General features: G+C 44.1%; 1 protein-coding gene across 1 annotated transcript; it reads right to left on the bottom strand.

The window, feature by feature from the left end:
* Window positions 1-427: 427 nt before the first annotated feature.
* si:ch211-246m6.4 (transcription factor 15) lies at window positions 428-3,006 on the bottom strand. Its single transcript, XM_049018362.1, has 2 exons — window positions 2,367-3,006; window positions 428-1,783 (listed from the first exon to the last, which is right to left on the bottom strand). The coding sequence occupies exons 1-2, from the start codon at window positions 2,976-2,978 to the stop codon at window positions 1,751-1,753; spliced, it is 645 nt and encodes a 214-aa protein (XP_048874319.1). The 5' UTR covers window positions 2,979-3,006; the 3' UTR covers window positions 428-1,750.
* Window positions 3,007-16,597: the final 13,591 nt, after the last annotated feature.

Below are 16,597 nucleotides of genomic sequence, written 5' to 3'. Positions count from 1 at the left end.
TTTATAGTCAGAGTTGTGCGTGTCATGTCTTTGAACAAATGATTTTATTTGTTCCCCCCCAAGGGGATTTTGCATTGCATGAACCAGCTGTACAGCAGAGTAAACCCTGCTTGAATGCGCACATGCTGAATTGCAAAGAACACCTACAGCAGTATTACACTAGGGGCAGCTTGCAAGGACCAAACACTATCCCAGATGACTGAGTGTTCTGCTTTTCAGCAAGTTAGTCATCTTATAACTAACACTGAATGTCAGTACAGTAGTTTTTTTTTTTTTTTTTTTTTGCGCTTGTCGTACTGCTGTATTTCCACCAGAGGGCTCTAAAGCAGCACAGGAATGAAACCTGGAATTCAATTGAGATGTCAAATTGAATCAGAGGTATTTGAGCCATCAACTTATCCCACACATACAAATAGTCCAGTCCAACTACTCAAACACGTTTAATGTGCAGGAAAGATAGTGGTTGACTGCAGTAATTCGTCATACAAAAATACATCTCTGTGCAAAGGACAATATTTGGACATATGTTGAGTAATTCAAGTACATTGGCACAGTTAAATGCTTTTAGAGGTAGGCCCACAAATACATTTTTTTTTAAACACACAAGTAATGGTGGTTGCATCCATCCCCCAAGCGCTTTTGCTGGAACACCCTGGACTGGATGCTCATCAGTCTAGGGCTGCATATAATTAAGCTGCAGGAGGACACCAGTGCAAACACCACCCAAAGAGCAGGGGCGTGATTGAGACCACCCACCCCACAATCATGGAAGTGTGAGGCTATTATACCCACTATTATAACCTCAACTTCATAATGCTTATATAAAACTCTCACTGGGATGATTTTGTACACACACAATTGACCAAAATGCACATTTTCTTAACATGCCACCAATGCAACGATCCTCTTTCCTGTCCGGTTACTTCACAAATGTGGGTAGCGTGTGGCTCAGCGGGGTCGGGTGCTGCGCCTGAGCCTAGAAGATCACCAGTTCCATTCCCAGGGCTGGCAGAGTAATTTCATCACTGGGCCCCTGAGCGTGGCCCTTAACCTGCAGTTGCTCCAGGGACTGGCCGACCCTGCTTTGTCAAATGTACGTCACTTTAGATAAAAGCATCTACTAAATAAATACAAAAGTAAAAATGCTATGGATCACAATGGCTTTTGGATAGCAGCAATGTTCGTAAAAGTGCTTTTCAAACAAAAATCACATTTCACACAGGAACAATCATGTGTGGTTCAAACATGTGCAGGTAAACATTTTCCCCTGTCTGTATGTCACGCTAACTTTCTACATAATAAAAAAGAGGCAAGAGCGCCTCCTGCTGTTAAGAGTGCTTAACTCCTGCCTCCCTCCCCTGTAAAATAATTCAGCACCCATTTTACACCCCCAACAATTACCATCACTAGTTTAAAATTACATTGAAATTCAGACAGGCTGCACATTAAATACCTGTAAGTGCCAGTTGTCCCCCCCCCCCCCCCCCCACGGCATATGAAAAGAGTGACTTAGCATGACAGCCACTATTGGCAGGTTACATGTGATTGGACAGCGAGGACAGGCTGTCTAGCGTTTCTAATCCCCAAATAGCAACTTCACACACGCTCTCGCGTTACATTTCACCAAAACAAAGCAGACAAATCTGTAAACTCAAAGTGCAATTCAGTGGGTTTCCATTCCCCCTTTACAAAAATATACTCTTTACATGTAAACATAAGTGTATGTATCATCCAGATCTCCATATCTGTGTCAGACTGCGCCGTGAGTTTCCCCGTCTCGTACCTGCAAAGGCAAACAGCTCACTCACTCCTTTGTTAAGCTGATATACTTGTTTTATCTTAAACATAGATCTTGTCATTTTGCTAACGCAAAATCGCACCGTCACAGTATGATTACGGGCCCTTGATTAATATATATGTAGATTAATTTATCCTTTATACAGGTCAGCTATTCTGTGTTCGTTTACATACTAATCACCGTTAAATCGACCCTGAAAGAGCTTCAGGCCCTAAGCACTGCACAACACATGTTGTCAAGAGTAATTATTCAATTACACTCAGCTGTTTAGAAAAGCAATTAAAATCAAGTATTTTTTTATTATTATTTCTGTATTATAAATGCATTAAAATCCTGGCATAATACTCTCTGCTCCTCGAGGACAAATAAAGTAAACTAGCAAGGTTACAGTTTTTTTTTTTTACTTTCCACATCATCCACCTGGGCTCCTGAAAACAGATTTTTTTTTTTTTTTTAATGAAATGCCTCTATGGTTTATCCTCCAGCCAGAAGGCAGATGGCAGAGGAATCAATACATACCTGCAGGCTGTCAGCAAACACACCCAGGAAGCATAGGTTATGGACTTACCATTTTCCTCTGGTTGCTCAAGCAGAAGGTACAGATGGGCCTGAGGGCAGGCCCGGCATTGGTGGCGCCGCCCTGGAGGACAGTGGGGTATTTGAGACAGGGTTGCCCATCCAGGCAGTCATCACCCAGCAGCAGCACGTTGGCCAGGTGGGAGATGTAGCTGGAAGCCAGGCGGAGGGTCTCGATCTTGGAGAGCTTGCGGTCGGCTGGCTCGGTGGGGATGAGTGTGCGCAGGGCACTGAACGCTGTGTTGACACTGTGCGTGCGGTCCCGTTCTCGTGCATTGGCAGCCTGCCGCTGCCGGCTGACTCCTGCGGGGCCTCGCAGGGCCCTGCTCCCACGCTGCTCGCCTTTCCCTCCCCCGCTGGGAGGGCTGCGGCCTCCGGCTGAGCGGCCTGAGCTCTCGCTGCCACTGTCCAGCTCGTCCGGGTCGGAGGGGGGGCCGCCCTGCTCGCTTCCTGCGGACTTCATGGCGGGCCTGACGTCGAGTGCCGACTGAGTGAGCCCCCCTCGGGCTGTCACACTCCCTGGAGCGAAAATAGCACCTGGGGCCAGCTGCCACCGATCCGGTGACGGTGGGCTCGGCGCCGTTCCCCCCCGGCAGGCCAACATGCCATTTCTTGAATGACCGATCCTTTCTGGGCTGTCCACCATGTGCTTCTGGAAAAGAGGGGACAGGTGGAGCCCCAGGGAGGGGGCGGGGGAGACTGGCACCTGTTGTGATTTTTGTGGATGAGGGGTTTATATATATCCACTCCCCACCCATTAATATTACAGGGCAAAGCTGGGGTAAGTTCATCAGGCACCCTAGTGGCCACTTCAGGGAGTGTGGGTATTTATGCTTAATTCAGTGTGGATGACATTCCGTCATGCAACACAGGTGCTGGATAGTCAAAGAAACCTTAATCCTGCCTTAAAAAGCTGCGCAGGCAGAGGGACAGTAGAAACTAGATGAGTTGTTAATGGAAAATAAAACAAATATGTGAAGGTTCCCAGTAAATCGTCAGAGAATTATAATATAATTGTAGATTACATTATATAATAAAGTAGACTGGTGCATTCTGGGAAAACGGTAGGTAGGATCTATTCATTCTACAATAGTATTTATCCATTGCAGGGTCACAGTGAGCCTGCTGATGCACAGACGAGTGCACAAACATAGGCACGTACATATAGACGCATGCAGGGATTCACATAAACACACGACATGCATGAGCAAGCACACATACTCAAACATACATACATGCGTACAGACACACGTGCACATACGTAAAAACCTGAGTGGATTAAAAAATGTAAATGTGCACAAACATGCATACACATGGGCAGGTGTCCATTCACACATATGCACAAAGGCACATAGGCACATGCTAACACACACTTGAGAGGCACTAAATAAAGGTGTAAAAGGAAAAGGAATATCACACACAAGGAAATAAAGTCACAGAAGGACAGCAGAAGATCAGCATGTGTGCTAATTGTGGGAGGGGTTTAGTATTCATTAGGAGTTCCATTCCCTCTGATAATAAATCCCACACAGCAGCCAGTCCCAGCGGCCAAAGACTGATGCTCCATCATGCTGAATTCAGGAGGCAAATATGAAGCCTGTTTCAGCTGGAGGAGAGTCTGTATGTGGATGTTTTGGGCTTTGATCTTGATTTGATTTGGTACAAGTTTTCTGCACGACTTATTTGCTTATCGCTTGTCTTCTCTCATTAACCCTTGAGTGGTTAACCCCGGTTTATATTAGAGTCCAGTGGTTTCACCCACACATTTCTAATCTTCAGCAACCACATAAATTACTTTACTTTTACTGCAGAAAATGATCTGCTACAAAGTAGCGTATTCAGGAGTCACAGAAATACACTGCTAAGTCACGTCCTGACCCACCGCAAAGTGGAGTCTACGGGAGTCACAGAAATGCACTGGCTGAGTCACATCCCGACCCTCAGCAAAGTGGCATACCTAAGAGTCAGAGAAATGAACTACTGAGTCATGTCCTGACCCACCGCAAAGTGACACATGCAGGAATCACTGGAATATACTGCTGAACCACAAAGTTGTGCATGCAGGAGTGACAGAAATACAGTGTTTGAGTCACAGCCTGGTCCATTATAAAGTGGCATATTCAGGAGTCACAGAAATTTACTGCCAAGTCACATTATTATCTGGCGGAGTAGCATACGCAGCAGCCACAGCAATGCACTGGTCAAGTTACATCCTTGCCCATCGCAAAATGATGTATGTAGGAGTCACGGTCTTACCTGCTGCAAAGTGGCATGTGCAGGAATTACACAAATGTACTGAGCATTGGGGAGGGTTGAGAACTTCACCCTCATTGGTGATTATTTGGGGGGGGGGGTTTACAACCCCCCTTATCCCCCCATAATTTACACCCATAATCTGACCCATCGCAAAGTGGCATATTCAGGAATCATGGAATTTTAAGCATATTGCGTCCTTATCTGTAAGCAGTAATCATTATCAATGTAACTTTGTTATACGATGCAGAACTCAGAAATACATTGGTTTAAAATACAATATATAACCTCAGATCTACAATTAGGTCACTAAGGGCATTTTCACACAGCTATACTTTTCTGTTTCAAATCAGGTGATGAGAATGTAAACTTGTAGCTTTTCCCCTTGGTTTGCTTTTGCACTGAAAACTGAAAATTCCAAGTGAAGCCACAATGCACTACTACAAACCGTGTGAGAACGTTCATTCTGCTTATTAGACTGTGGCAGGAGCAACCTTTTTATGAGTTGATTTTAGGAGCTGACAGATGTAGTAATCTGTCGAGATTTCAAGAAGGCAATGTATTTCTCTGCTAGACCGAGGAAGACTTTGGTTCTATTCCCTCTCTCTGCCTAGCCACTGCTACTGGCTTGCATGCTCTGCCATATTGCACCTGGCTATGACAGCCATTTAACTCAAACTCACTGAATACACCTGGAAGTTGAGTTGTATTCACATTAACAGCACAGACAAACCTCCCCAGAGTGTGTTTGGGACCGGACCGAGATCACCTCCTCTCTACAGTCTAGGTACGGTTTTTTAAGTTTGCACCCAAGTGTGATTACAGTGTTCACACCTGCCCAAACAAATCGCACTAAGAGGAAAAGAGAACCAGAGTCCATTTTAACCAGACTAAAAGGTGCTGGTGTGAGAACACCGTAAGACTCGCTGGGAGACACAGAGCAGATCATTGTTATTGGTCTTTACAGTGCTGCCAGAAGGGTGCATTTCTTTGGAGGTCTCTAGTATCTGGACTCGCTTAAGTGAAAGATTCATTTTATTTATTAAATATCCTCCTGGTTATGTACACACATTAAACCTCCTGCAAAGATGTGGAAACCTGTAGGGCATAAGGCATCGTTTGCCGGTGCCCATTTTGCCTATTTAGGCTGGTACTTATTTATCAGTCATGAATCATCTGGAGACAGGCATGGTGGAGAAGCGTCTGAAGACAAACAAGCCAGGCCTTTTCTACTGAGGGGCCCAGAGCAGCTTTAAGTGGAGCGTGACTGAACACTCCAGGTGTGTGGCCTGCCCTCCAGCTGTCTCCATGGTAATGGTTGCTTACCAGGACTGGGCCATCTTTAGAGTTGATAAAAATATCTGCGAATGTGTCTGACACTTATATAGTACTACTTTGGTAAACTAGGATTATGGCTAAGTTGTAGAGCAGGCCTTGAGCAAGTGCAGTGTTACATGCAAAGCTTGTACTTATATATTTTTACTTGCTTTCAAGATGCTTTTATGCAAAATTACGTGCAGTTTGAGAAAGAAGGAAGCAACTGGGGGTTAAGTGCCTTGCTCAAGGGACCTGATATTGAAATCACTCTGTTAATCCCAGGATTTGGCAACCTTCTAACCATAGGCACAGAGTTCTAACTCGCAGAATCACACAAATAGAGAACTTGAATCACCTGTGACAATTAGCTAAATTATTGCCCTGGTTATTGTTTATATATATATATGCATTTATCGAAGTGCAGCGTACAATCAGAGTTTTGAGTCTTTAAATAAATAACTCTGCGTTAACTCATTTGCTAGATAGCTACAGGAACAGCAAATACACTTACAGAACAATCAAAGAACTGCCTGCTCGCATGCAGTTCAAGTGTAGTAAGAGGAGTGAAATGCAATGGAAGTAATTACTGTAATTACAGCCTTGTGCTGGAAACAAAACCATCAGGTAAACGGCAAGCTGAAGGCAGGAAAATCCAGTCGAGTACCGCAGGAACGAAACATTTATGAAGCGGCAGATATAATGTTCATACACACACTGGATACACAGCATCAACAAGCCTGACACAGACTCAGAAAATGCCATAAGCAAACAGGGCAAGTTCACTGCATACTTTTCAAATAATATTTCTTTAAACCCAGTCCAGAAAGATCACAGAGTTATATAAAAATACTATCATGGCTCTCAGTCTTGGTTTTAACGGGCTGCAGGTTTATCTGGTCAATTAAGTGCTGAACTGTTTTAATTAATATGATAAATGAAGGGATTCTCCCATTTGCTCTCTGTAGAAGGGCTGCTGTTGTTTGACCGACAGCTTTCGGAAAGTATAAATTAATGGCCACTAGATGGCAGCGATGAATTTATTAAAACGGACTGATATACTGATTAAAATGGACAAAAGTTTTGGGACATACCTCTTAATCATTGAACTCAAGTGTTTCAATTAGACCCATTTCCACAGGTGTAATAAATAAATTAATTTTCACAAATATAAATATATATAATAATATATAATAAATATAATAATATATAATAAAGCATCTAGTCATGCAATTTGGTTCACAAACATTTGAGAAAGAATGGGTCATTCTGAAGAGCTCATCGAATTCGACCATGGTACAGTCACAGGATGGCACCTTTGCAATAAGTCAGTTTGTGAAATTTCTCCCTGCTAGATATTCCACAGTCAACTGTAAGTGGTATAATTGCAATGTGAAAGCAGGAACAACAAAAAACTCAGCTGCAAAGTAACAGAGTGGGGACGCCAAGTGCTGAGGTGCATAGTGCGTAAAAGTCACCAAAGCTCTGTTGACTCAATAACTGCAGAGTTCCAAATTTCCTCTGGCATTAACCCCAGCACAAAAACTCTGTGTTGGAAACTTCAAGGAATGGACTTCCACGGCCAAGCAGCTACATACTGTACAAGCCTCACATCACCAAGTGCAATACCAAGCAGCGGATGGATTGATGTAAAGCACACTGCCACTGGGCTCTGAAGCAGTGGAAACGTCTTTGGAGTGATGAATCACGTTTCTCTGTCAGGCAGTCTGATGGATGAGTCTGGGTTTGGCAGATACCAGGAGAATGTTACCTGCCTGACTGCATTATGCCAACTGCAAAGTTTGGTGAGGAGGGATAATGGTATGGGGTTGTTTTTCAGGGGTTTGGCTAGGCCCCTTAGTTCCAGTGAACGGAAATCTTAATGCTTCATCACACCAAGGCATTTTGGACAATTATATGCTTTCAACTTCATAGGGAGGCCCTTTTCTGTTTTCCAGAATGACTCCAGCACTCCAGCGTGCCCCAGTGCACAAAGCAAGACATGGTTGGGTGAGTTTGGTGTTGAAGAAATTGACTGGCCTGCACAGAGCCCTGACCTCAACCCCATCAAACACCTTTGGGATGAACTAGAATGGAAAATGTAAGCCAGGCCTTCACATACATCATCAGTATCCGACCTCACAAGTATCCTTCAAAAATTCCCAGAAACATGCTCAAAAATCTTGTGGAATCCATATCCATATCGATGCCAATGGATTTAGAATAGGATGTTGTAAAAGTTCCTTGAAGGTGAAATGGCAAGGTGTCCTAATACTTTTGTCCATATTGTGTATATACACACTCCTCATTTTCAAAACAAGTCATTTAAGGCAGAATTGATCTCTTTGTTTAGGCACATTAATATAGTAAAAGGGCATCAGCTACAGCAAGACGCCCTCTCCCACACACAAATGCGCAATTACATACTTGATAGATGAATTCATAAAACCATCACACTGTTCAACACGGCTGACAGCTGCAGGCAAATAGAAACACAAATACACGTTTTAAACACAAAAGACTGAGTTTTTTGCGCAGAAGCCTGGAGAAGCACAGCTCACCCTGAATCAAAGCGTACACTTACGCATCCCAAAGATCCTTTCAGAGAGAAACTCCTGCAGCCTTGGGCTGGATCCCATGAGAATAAAAACACCCCCCACCCCACTTTAACAACTAAAAATAATCATACACTGCAGAAGAAATATACATTTTGGAAAGGGAAAGTAATGTCTTTTATGACTTTGAGAAACGTATTGCTGTTGCTCAACTGGTTCGGAACATCCATCGCAATCATGTCAGTGCTGAGAGCATATCAGGCCTCTCCTGCAGCCAGTAACCGATTATCAACAAGCGTATGACAGGCTGTCCACCAGGTGACCTCTATCTACCGCCACAGCGAAGTGATGTTTATGATGAGACTGGCAGGGAGGGGAAACCAGACAATATTAAAGCATTACTGCCAGAGTCATGAATGTTTAATAAATGGCAACTTTGTCTAAAAAGACTGAAACCGACATGCTCAGATGCTCTATTAAAAGACACCCAGCCACTTTCACGGTGCGCCCCAAAAGCCTTATGCAACGCATCACAGGCTCTGCTGCAAGCCACTACAGTGCTTACGAAAGAGGGGTCCACCCCTCTCCTGCGTCAACTATTGGATGGGAAAAGCATCTAAGCCTCCCCCCTGCAGGTGGCACTCCTGAGCCAGCAGCTCCCATGCGCGGTCACCGCAAAAAACAACATCCACCTGGTTATCTGACATTTAAAATGAGCAGCCAGACTCCACGCTCTGGCACCTTTTCCTCACGTTAGACGAGCATCAGGTAGTAACACTGCCGGCACAGATAAGGAGCCTGCCAGTGCAGATCCCCCGGGATATTAGAGACGGGAGCACAGCCCAGGGGCCCAGACACACTTACCCTGGGAAGACAGGACTTCATCTTAAGGGCACCCTAAACGTAATGTTTACAGAATACAATTCAGATGCACTGAAATAGCACAGGAAGGCAGCAGATTGCGGTAAACTGTCAGTACAGAGATTTGGCGAATACAGCTGTACTGTTCCACAGATTTTATTTTTCAGTTATGAGCTTGTCTTATCACCGGCACAAAATAACCACAAACACCAACATCTGCCCTTAAAAACTTTGTTTCCCAAAGTAACGGCCAATTCAGTTTATATCTGACGTGACATGACTGCTCTGTGCCTGATCTGAACCCAAACCTGCTTCAATGACTCTCCGAACCAGTGAATGAAGACTATGGGAAACTCCCTGCAGCCTCATTCATATAAAGTGACCCTCTAGCACTCCAACAGATCTTTTTAATTTAATCTCAAATTTAAATCCTTCAGCAATGTAGGGGTTACATTTGAACTGCAGTGAAGTGATCAACAGCGAAGAGGAAATGAAGATCAGCGTCCCAGTTATCCCAGTAAAAGGGACCTGACCAATTCTGTTATATGAACCCAGCTCAGGGGTATGTGGCTGTGGTCTACAGAGACCCAGGGCAGCCAGGATGTGGGGAGGATATTTTTAATTAGCAGCTAATTTATGCTTGAAACACCTGGTGAGGTGCTTTTCCAAGTCAGAAATGAAACTGTCTAATAGCTGAGGCAGGTGAATATCAGCAGCCCCTGCAGTGCCTGGAGGCCTGAACACTAACCCCGAGTTTCTCCAGAGCACCTCCTGTGGTTCTGCACAAGTAATAACACTCACAAAATGTTAGGACACTGAATTTTGAGGTAAGGTAAGTAAGCTTGCTGAAAGTAAACTATGCATTAGCATGCCACATGTTAGCGTGACACACGTAGCAGTGCTACACCTCCGCCGTTGATGTGCTTTTGACCTGAAATATTAGCTCAGACGCAATCTAGCGCAAATGTGTAGAAGACAAACGATAATGAGGATACTGCTCGTCAGTGAGACAGTGGGCCCGCGCCCACACTGTCAGAGGCCAGAGGCAGAGTCTGCTGGGGGCTGATGAGATTTATCTAAGCTCAGGACGTAATGAAGAACTCTTGATGACACTCCATGACTGGCCTGCGCTTTTAGTCAGGCATCAACCTGGTTACTCTTATGAGCATGACTGATTTGCATGGACACCTTCAAAATACACCTGCTCCTGAAAACAAATGGTTTGCCAGTGAAGAAAACAACACGGTTATAGTGTAAGCAGCAGAATCCGAGGGAAGGTTTCAAAAATCATGCTTCTTAGAGAGGCTTGGACATAAGCTTGAGAAGAACACAAATTCGAAGGGTGACCATGACCATATGAGTGATAGACATATATATGCACACTGCAGACATCAGTAATAAGTGTATTATATGCACACTGCAGACACACGTAATAAATGTATTATACAGTATGCACACTGCAAACATCAGTAATAAGTGTATTATATGCACACTGAAAATGTCACTAATAAGTGTATTATATGCACATTGCAAACACTGCTAATAAGTGTGATATACTCACACTACAGACATCTCTAAGTGTATTACACGCACACTGCAAATGTCACTAATAAGTGTATTATATGCACACTGAAAATGTCACTAATAAGTGTATTATATGCACATTGCAGACGCTGCTAAGTGTGATATACTCACACTACAGACATCTCTAAGTGTATTACACGCACACTGAAAATGTCACTAAGTGTATTATATGCATACTAAAGGCGCTACTAATACACGTTATTTACGCACAGTACAGGCGTCACTAATAAGTATATTATACACACACTGCAAATGTCGCTAATAAGCTTGTTATATGCACACTGCAGACCCAAACACTAGGGGCCCCATGAAGACAGAATTTCCAGAAGTTATGTTTAAGGATACAACATAATAGGATAATTTAAATGATACGGACATGTATGTTATTTGCATTTTTAGCGACAATTTTCAGGATAGACAAAGTTGCCCACGTCCCAATTGTAATGGACTATTCTACTATGAGACATCACACTACCCAGTTTTCTTTTACTACTGGAGGCTACTGGTTGTCCACTGCCAAGCGAGTCGGTACAAAGTAGCAACAAGAAGAAAATGATGCAAAGATCCAGGACTAACATTATATCTCCCTTGTTTGATACTGTCTCATAGAGTGAACACAATTAAATGAATATATGCAAAAATGCAAGACTAACTTTAGCTAAAGAGAGAACGGATAAACTTCTCACATTTGAGAGATCGATCCTTCGGTGTGACATCCCCTCCCTCCCATCAGCAAATTTTCTTGCCCTTTTGCTGATCAGTAAATCATCCCGCACTGCGATTAGAATATTATTCATTTTCCATTGTTTATAATCTCCTCTCATTTCTCTTTAAACTCCAAAAATATCTCCAATGGCCCACTTTGGGGGGGGTGGGGGGGTGGGGGGCTGCTACCCCTGTTAGCCTAGGAGAAGTTAGTCCTCCCCTTACTCCAGAGGTCACTAGAGCATTATACTCACACTGCGGGTGTCACTAATAAGTATATTATATGCACAATGCAGAGATTACTAATTAGTGCATTATACTGTAGCCACTGATACCACAGCAGTGTATTTTTTCTGTAATTTTGTAGAGCTGAATTAGGAGGCCTTCAGGCCACTAGGGGAACCATATTAAGGTTAATAAGCATTCACTAGTAAGTGCATGATTTCCCAGAGTGCTAATAAACATATAATACACAGAGTGTAAGGTTCTCTGAATGCATTTATGATGCTTTACATGCAGTAGATGGTTCATATAAGGATGCTGCCCACATCACTAAGTCATGTGGGGATGCTCAGTTACATCTCTGGACTTTGCCATAGAGACATCAGCATTCTTCTGGAACTGGGGGGACTGTACTCTCTTAGGTGAGAGAGAGACAGGAACAACTTAGAGGCAAACTACGAGAGGGTCCTTGTTTCAGAGACACAAGACAATGAAACAAACCACCACAATCGGCAGCAATGAAACTGCCTTTGCTGAAAAACTGATAAAGGCTGAAATGGCAAATGTTCCCTGAGTATGCAGCACTTCAGATTAAAACAACCCAGTTCTCAATACATCAGCAATTATATATTATATGAACAAGAACGTAGCACTTAAATGAGTGGAATTTCGGGGGCACACTTATCCATTCCCGTAAACCCAAACAACCGCCGATTACCACAGCTTGAGAGTTTTGGGAAGGGGTGAAGGGGGAGACCTGGATTCTGGAGGGAGGGTAAATAATTTTAACCAAAGCTAGAATCCCAATGCACCCAGATAAATGAAAAGTACCACGGGAATTGGGGGAGTGGGGTAAGCTTATATTCTGTGCTTCAGTCTGATGGATTTGGTTGATTTGACTCCCTTCCCCATCAGACCACTCATAACTCAAAGGGAGACATGGAGAAGCTAAATGCAGTTGTCCATGGGGGCAGAGATGGATACAGAGACACCCAAGAGGGGGCAGCACTGAGACAGAACCAGAAGGGCCTTCACAGTAGACCCACAACAGTTAATTTGTTTACTTCACACCCATGAGATTAAACTGACTTTTTTTAAAGAACGCATTCACTAAAACTCATATTGACATGCTGGAGCTGTCCAAGTCACCAGTGATTAAGCAGGAATTCTCCCTGATGTGCAGCTGAAGACACGCTGGGCCGGATTATCATGCAGCCAGGCACCGCGCGGTCTGACCCAGTGGGAACCTGCCTAAACCATTGGGTAATTAACAGCTCGTGATGCAGATACAACACTCCTAAAAATGAAATCGAAAAATTGAGAAGAAAGAATTTTCTCCGGCGTCCCCAGAGACTGCATTAAGGACCAGCTCCAGGACGGAACAATACTGAGGGGATATAAATACCGTCTCTGCTAAAGAGCCATACACCCATGGGACAGGCGGCAGTTTAAGTGGGAGGTGAGCTTTCTCAGCACGTCCCGCGTAAACAGGCAGAAAACAGAGGGTATATACTTACTGCTCTGCCAATATTAAAGACACAAAGCTTGTCTGAAACTCTAAGTGCCAAGAAGGCAGAATGTTTAAAGATTACGCCAGCTCAGTTACACACAGGCAGCTCAGTACCACGAAACATCCATGACTTCTCACCATAATTACATACAAATATTCCCCAAAATGAAGGCATTCTGCACTTGAAATAAAAGAGAGGGCATTTGTTTAGAATCATATGTAACATATTTATATTTACTTAGAGCTTGACTGTAAAAAGTAAGCATAATAAAATAAGAAAACACAGCCAATTGCCTAAAAATGGTCTTAGATAACCCGTGTTGGTTCCAAGCTCACTTTGCCCCTGTGCCGGATAGACATTCTCGGAGATTAGATACACGGATGGAATTCTTAAATACCAGGGCGGTGTTCAGACAAGAGCCCATTGTTTTGGAAAGCTGTACTGTTGTTCTTTGTTGAATCTCCTGCCATCAAGTGACAGAATCAGCCTCTCGGATTGGACGCTCTGATTATCGCCATCTGTAAAGCTAATCGCTGGTAGCATCTGTTTGGACTCAATTAAAATATTTCCAGTGATATCTGATAATGTAAAGCAGTCTGGTTTTGTCATGCCGTCTGCCATGTGACCTGGGTTAGCAGAAAGCACACAACCACATTTTTATTATTACTATTGTTATGTTGTCCAAATAGATGGAATGGCAGAGTGGATTTGCCAGAGACGAATCGCAGGGAGGAGGACCCTTTCAGAGGGGGGGTGCCTTTCCTCCCACTCAGTTAGAGAGCATAAGGAGCCCCACTAACCAGTGCAGTCTCCTCTTAAAGCACATCACCACCATGCAGCCCTGTTTCCCAGGTTACAGCATCCTAGTAACTGGAACCACCGGGTCTTAAACAGCCCAACAATTACAGAGGACAGTTCACATTTAGGACTTTAGGCCATTACTTTGTGTCTGAAGGTACATCCCAGCTGGATCACAGCTCAGATAGAGCATATGGGAAAGAGCCTGGCTTTAAGAACATTTAGGTGAATTTCACTTCCTTCATGCTTGAAACTCAGACTTAATGGCAACACAAGCTTAGGGGATTTACTAATGGCCACCGTTTTCTAAATGAACTCCCATAAATTCACACAATACTGTAAATAAATAAAGACTATCAATCCCCTTTACTGCCTTTGCCTGCTGAAGCAGAGGTGAGCTGCCCAAATAGGAATTATATGCCAAATTGGCGTTAGGTTGGCTGGGTTAAGGTGGCATGCAGTCACTTAGTTTGGTCTATGGTGGCCCAGATTGCTTTGATCATTCTAAGCAGTGTGGTGTTGGGTTTATCAGTTTAAGGTGGCACACTGTTTTGTTGGAGTTGCATTGGTCGGTTTAAGGCAGCACGGAGTTACGTTTTCATTTTAAGGTGGAGCAGAGTTGCGTTTGTCATTTTAAGGCAGCGCAGAGTCAGTTTAAGGTGGTACAGAGTTTTGTTGGTCAGTTTAAGGTGGCACAGAGTGGAATTGGTCAGTTTAATTCTGCATGGAGTTGCATTGGTAAGTTTAAGGCAGCACAGAGTTGTGTTGGTAGGTTTAAGGTGGTGCAGAGTTGCATTGGTCAGTTTAAGGCGGTACAGAGTTGTGTTGGTCAGTTTAAGGTGGCATGGAGTTGTGTTGGTCAGGTTAAAGAGGCATGTAGTTGTATTAGTCAGGTTAAGATGGCATGGAGTTGTATTGATCAGGTTAAGATGGCACAGAGTTGTGCTGGTCAGTATAAGGCAACACAGAATCATCACATGAGAGGTGGCTTTAACTGTTTTTACGAGCGCAGCCACAGCAAAGCTGTGAACACTTAGTGTGCCATTACAGTAAACAGCCAACTGTGGGAGTCAGCCAACCTGTCCTCAATAAAATGGGCGCTAAGCTGCCTAAGGGAGCACTGGGTCCCGGAGTGGGGGGCAACTGTCATAAAAATCAAAACCCTGCAGCGGGGGCTTTTGGTAATAATTTTAGTTCGGTCTCAGCTGCCAAAAGGCCCACCCATGACAGTATCGCTCAGGCCCAGCTCTCTGAACTTGAAAACAAGGTGTGATTTGTTTGGTTTGCAGACGCTGCAGCTGATCTACCAACCTTCATTCAGGGATATTACAGTGGGGTCCAGGTGACCCAAACTAAGAGCATAAATTCATAATTTTCTGCTAATTTCCCTCCAGTTCATACCAGATGGCATCACACACATGAGACAGAGTGAAATGAGATACACAAAAAAAAATCTAGTTACATGAAAATGACAGGCATATTCTGTTGTAAGATATTTAACATCTTCTGTCGCAAAAAGGAGTTTTGAACTTTGCAGTTAAAAAACAAAACTGCAAAACTTTAAAAGAAAAATAAGTCATGGCAAGATCCAATTGTATTGAAGTGGTCTGTTGCTGCTGTACAGGGCAGGTGTGCCACTCACTCTACATGCAGCGCCCTCCATTCTCAATGGCAAGGGGGGGGTCACAAAACTACAGGGCTCAGTGACAGACCATCTGCCTCTGCCCATGTGACCAGCTTTTCCTGGTGACCTGAGCCCAGCCTTTGGTACAGGTTCTCTCAACGGGCCCTTGTGAAGAGAATCGGGTCCAAATTAAAAACCTGGCTGAACTCGAAAAGGCAAAGCCTCGCCGGGTCAAAATGTGGAGGCAGTCCAGGTGAATACCACCGATAAGTGGCAGGCAGAGGTATCTTTATAAGGTGTCTGAAGAGGGCGCTCTCTCAAATGGCTCTTTCTCTGCTCATTGATTGGAGGGGGTTACAGGAGACTGAAACAGAGTGACAGCATATCACTGCTTACTGGCTTTATTCCAGGTCCCAGAGAAGTGGTGGGGGGGCAGGAACAGGCATATGGGCACAGTTTGAATCGGCAATAGGCTGAGAAGTAGGGAGTCAGTCTGTCGAATCTCACAGTGGCAGCATCCACTGGGGACTGGGCAATCCTACAGTGCTGAGTGAGAGCTGTTCCCCACGGAGGCATCAAGGGAGGGCAGCATCCGCTCCAGGGATGGTCTGCCTGTCACGGGAGGGTATCTGCATGTGTCAGGGGACGTGCACTTGCATCCCTACACATGGCTGGGAAATGGGGAATTTGGGGCAGGTTTAGGAAGCCACAGTGCACATCTGGCACACTTAGCTGGAAAGGAAACAAGTGTTTCCCTTGCAGACAGGAAGTGGAACGTGATTTGTGATACAGAAAA

Source organism: Brienomyrus brachyistius, chromosome 1, assembly GCF_023856365.1.
Source record: "Brienomyrus brachyistius isolate T26 chromosome 1, BBRACH_0.4, whole genome shotgun sequence".
Taxonomy (NCBI): domain Eukaryota; kingdom Metazoa; phylum Chordata; class Actinopteri; order Osteoglossiformes; family Mormyridae; genus Brienomyrus; species Brienomyrus brachyistius.
The sequence above is the reverse complement of the archived record's forward strand: the minus strand, read 5'-3'. Positions and strand labels throughout refer to the sequence as shown.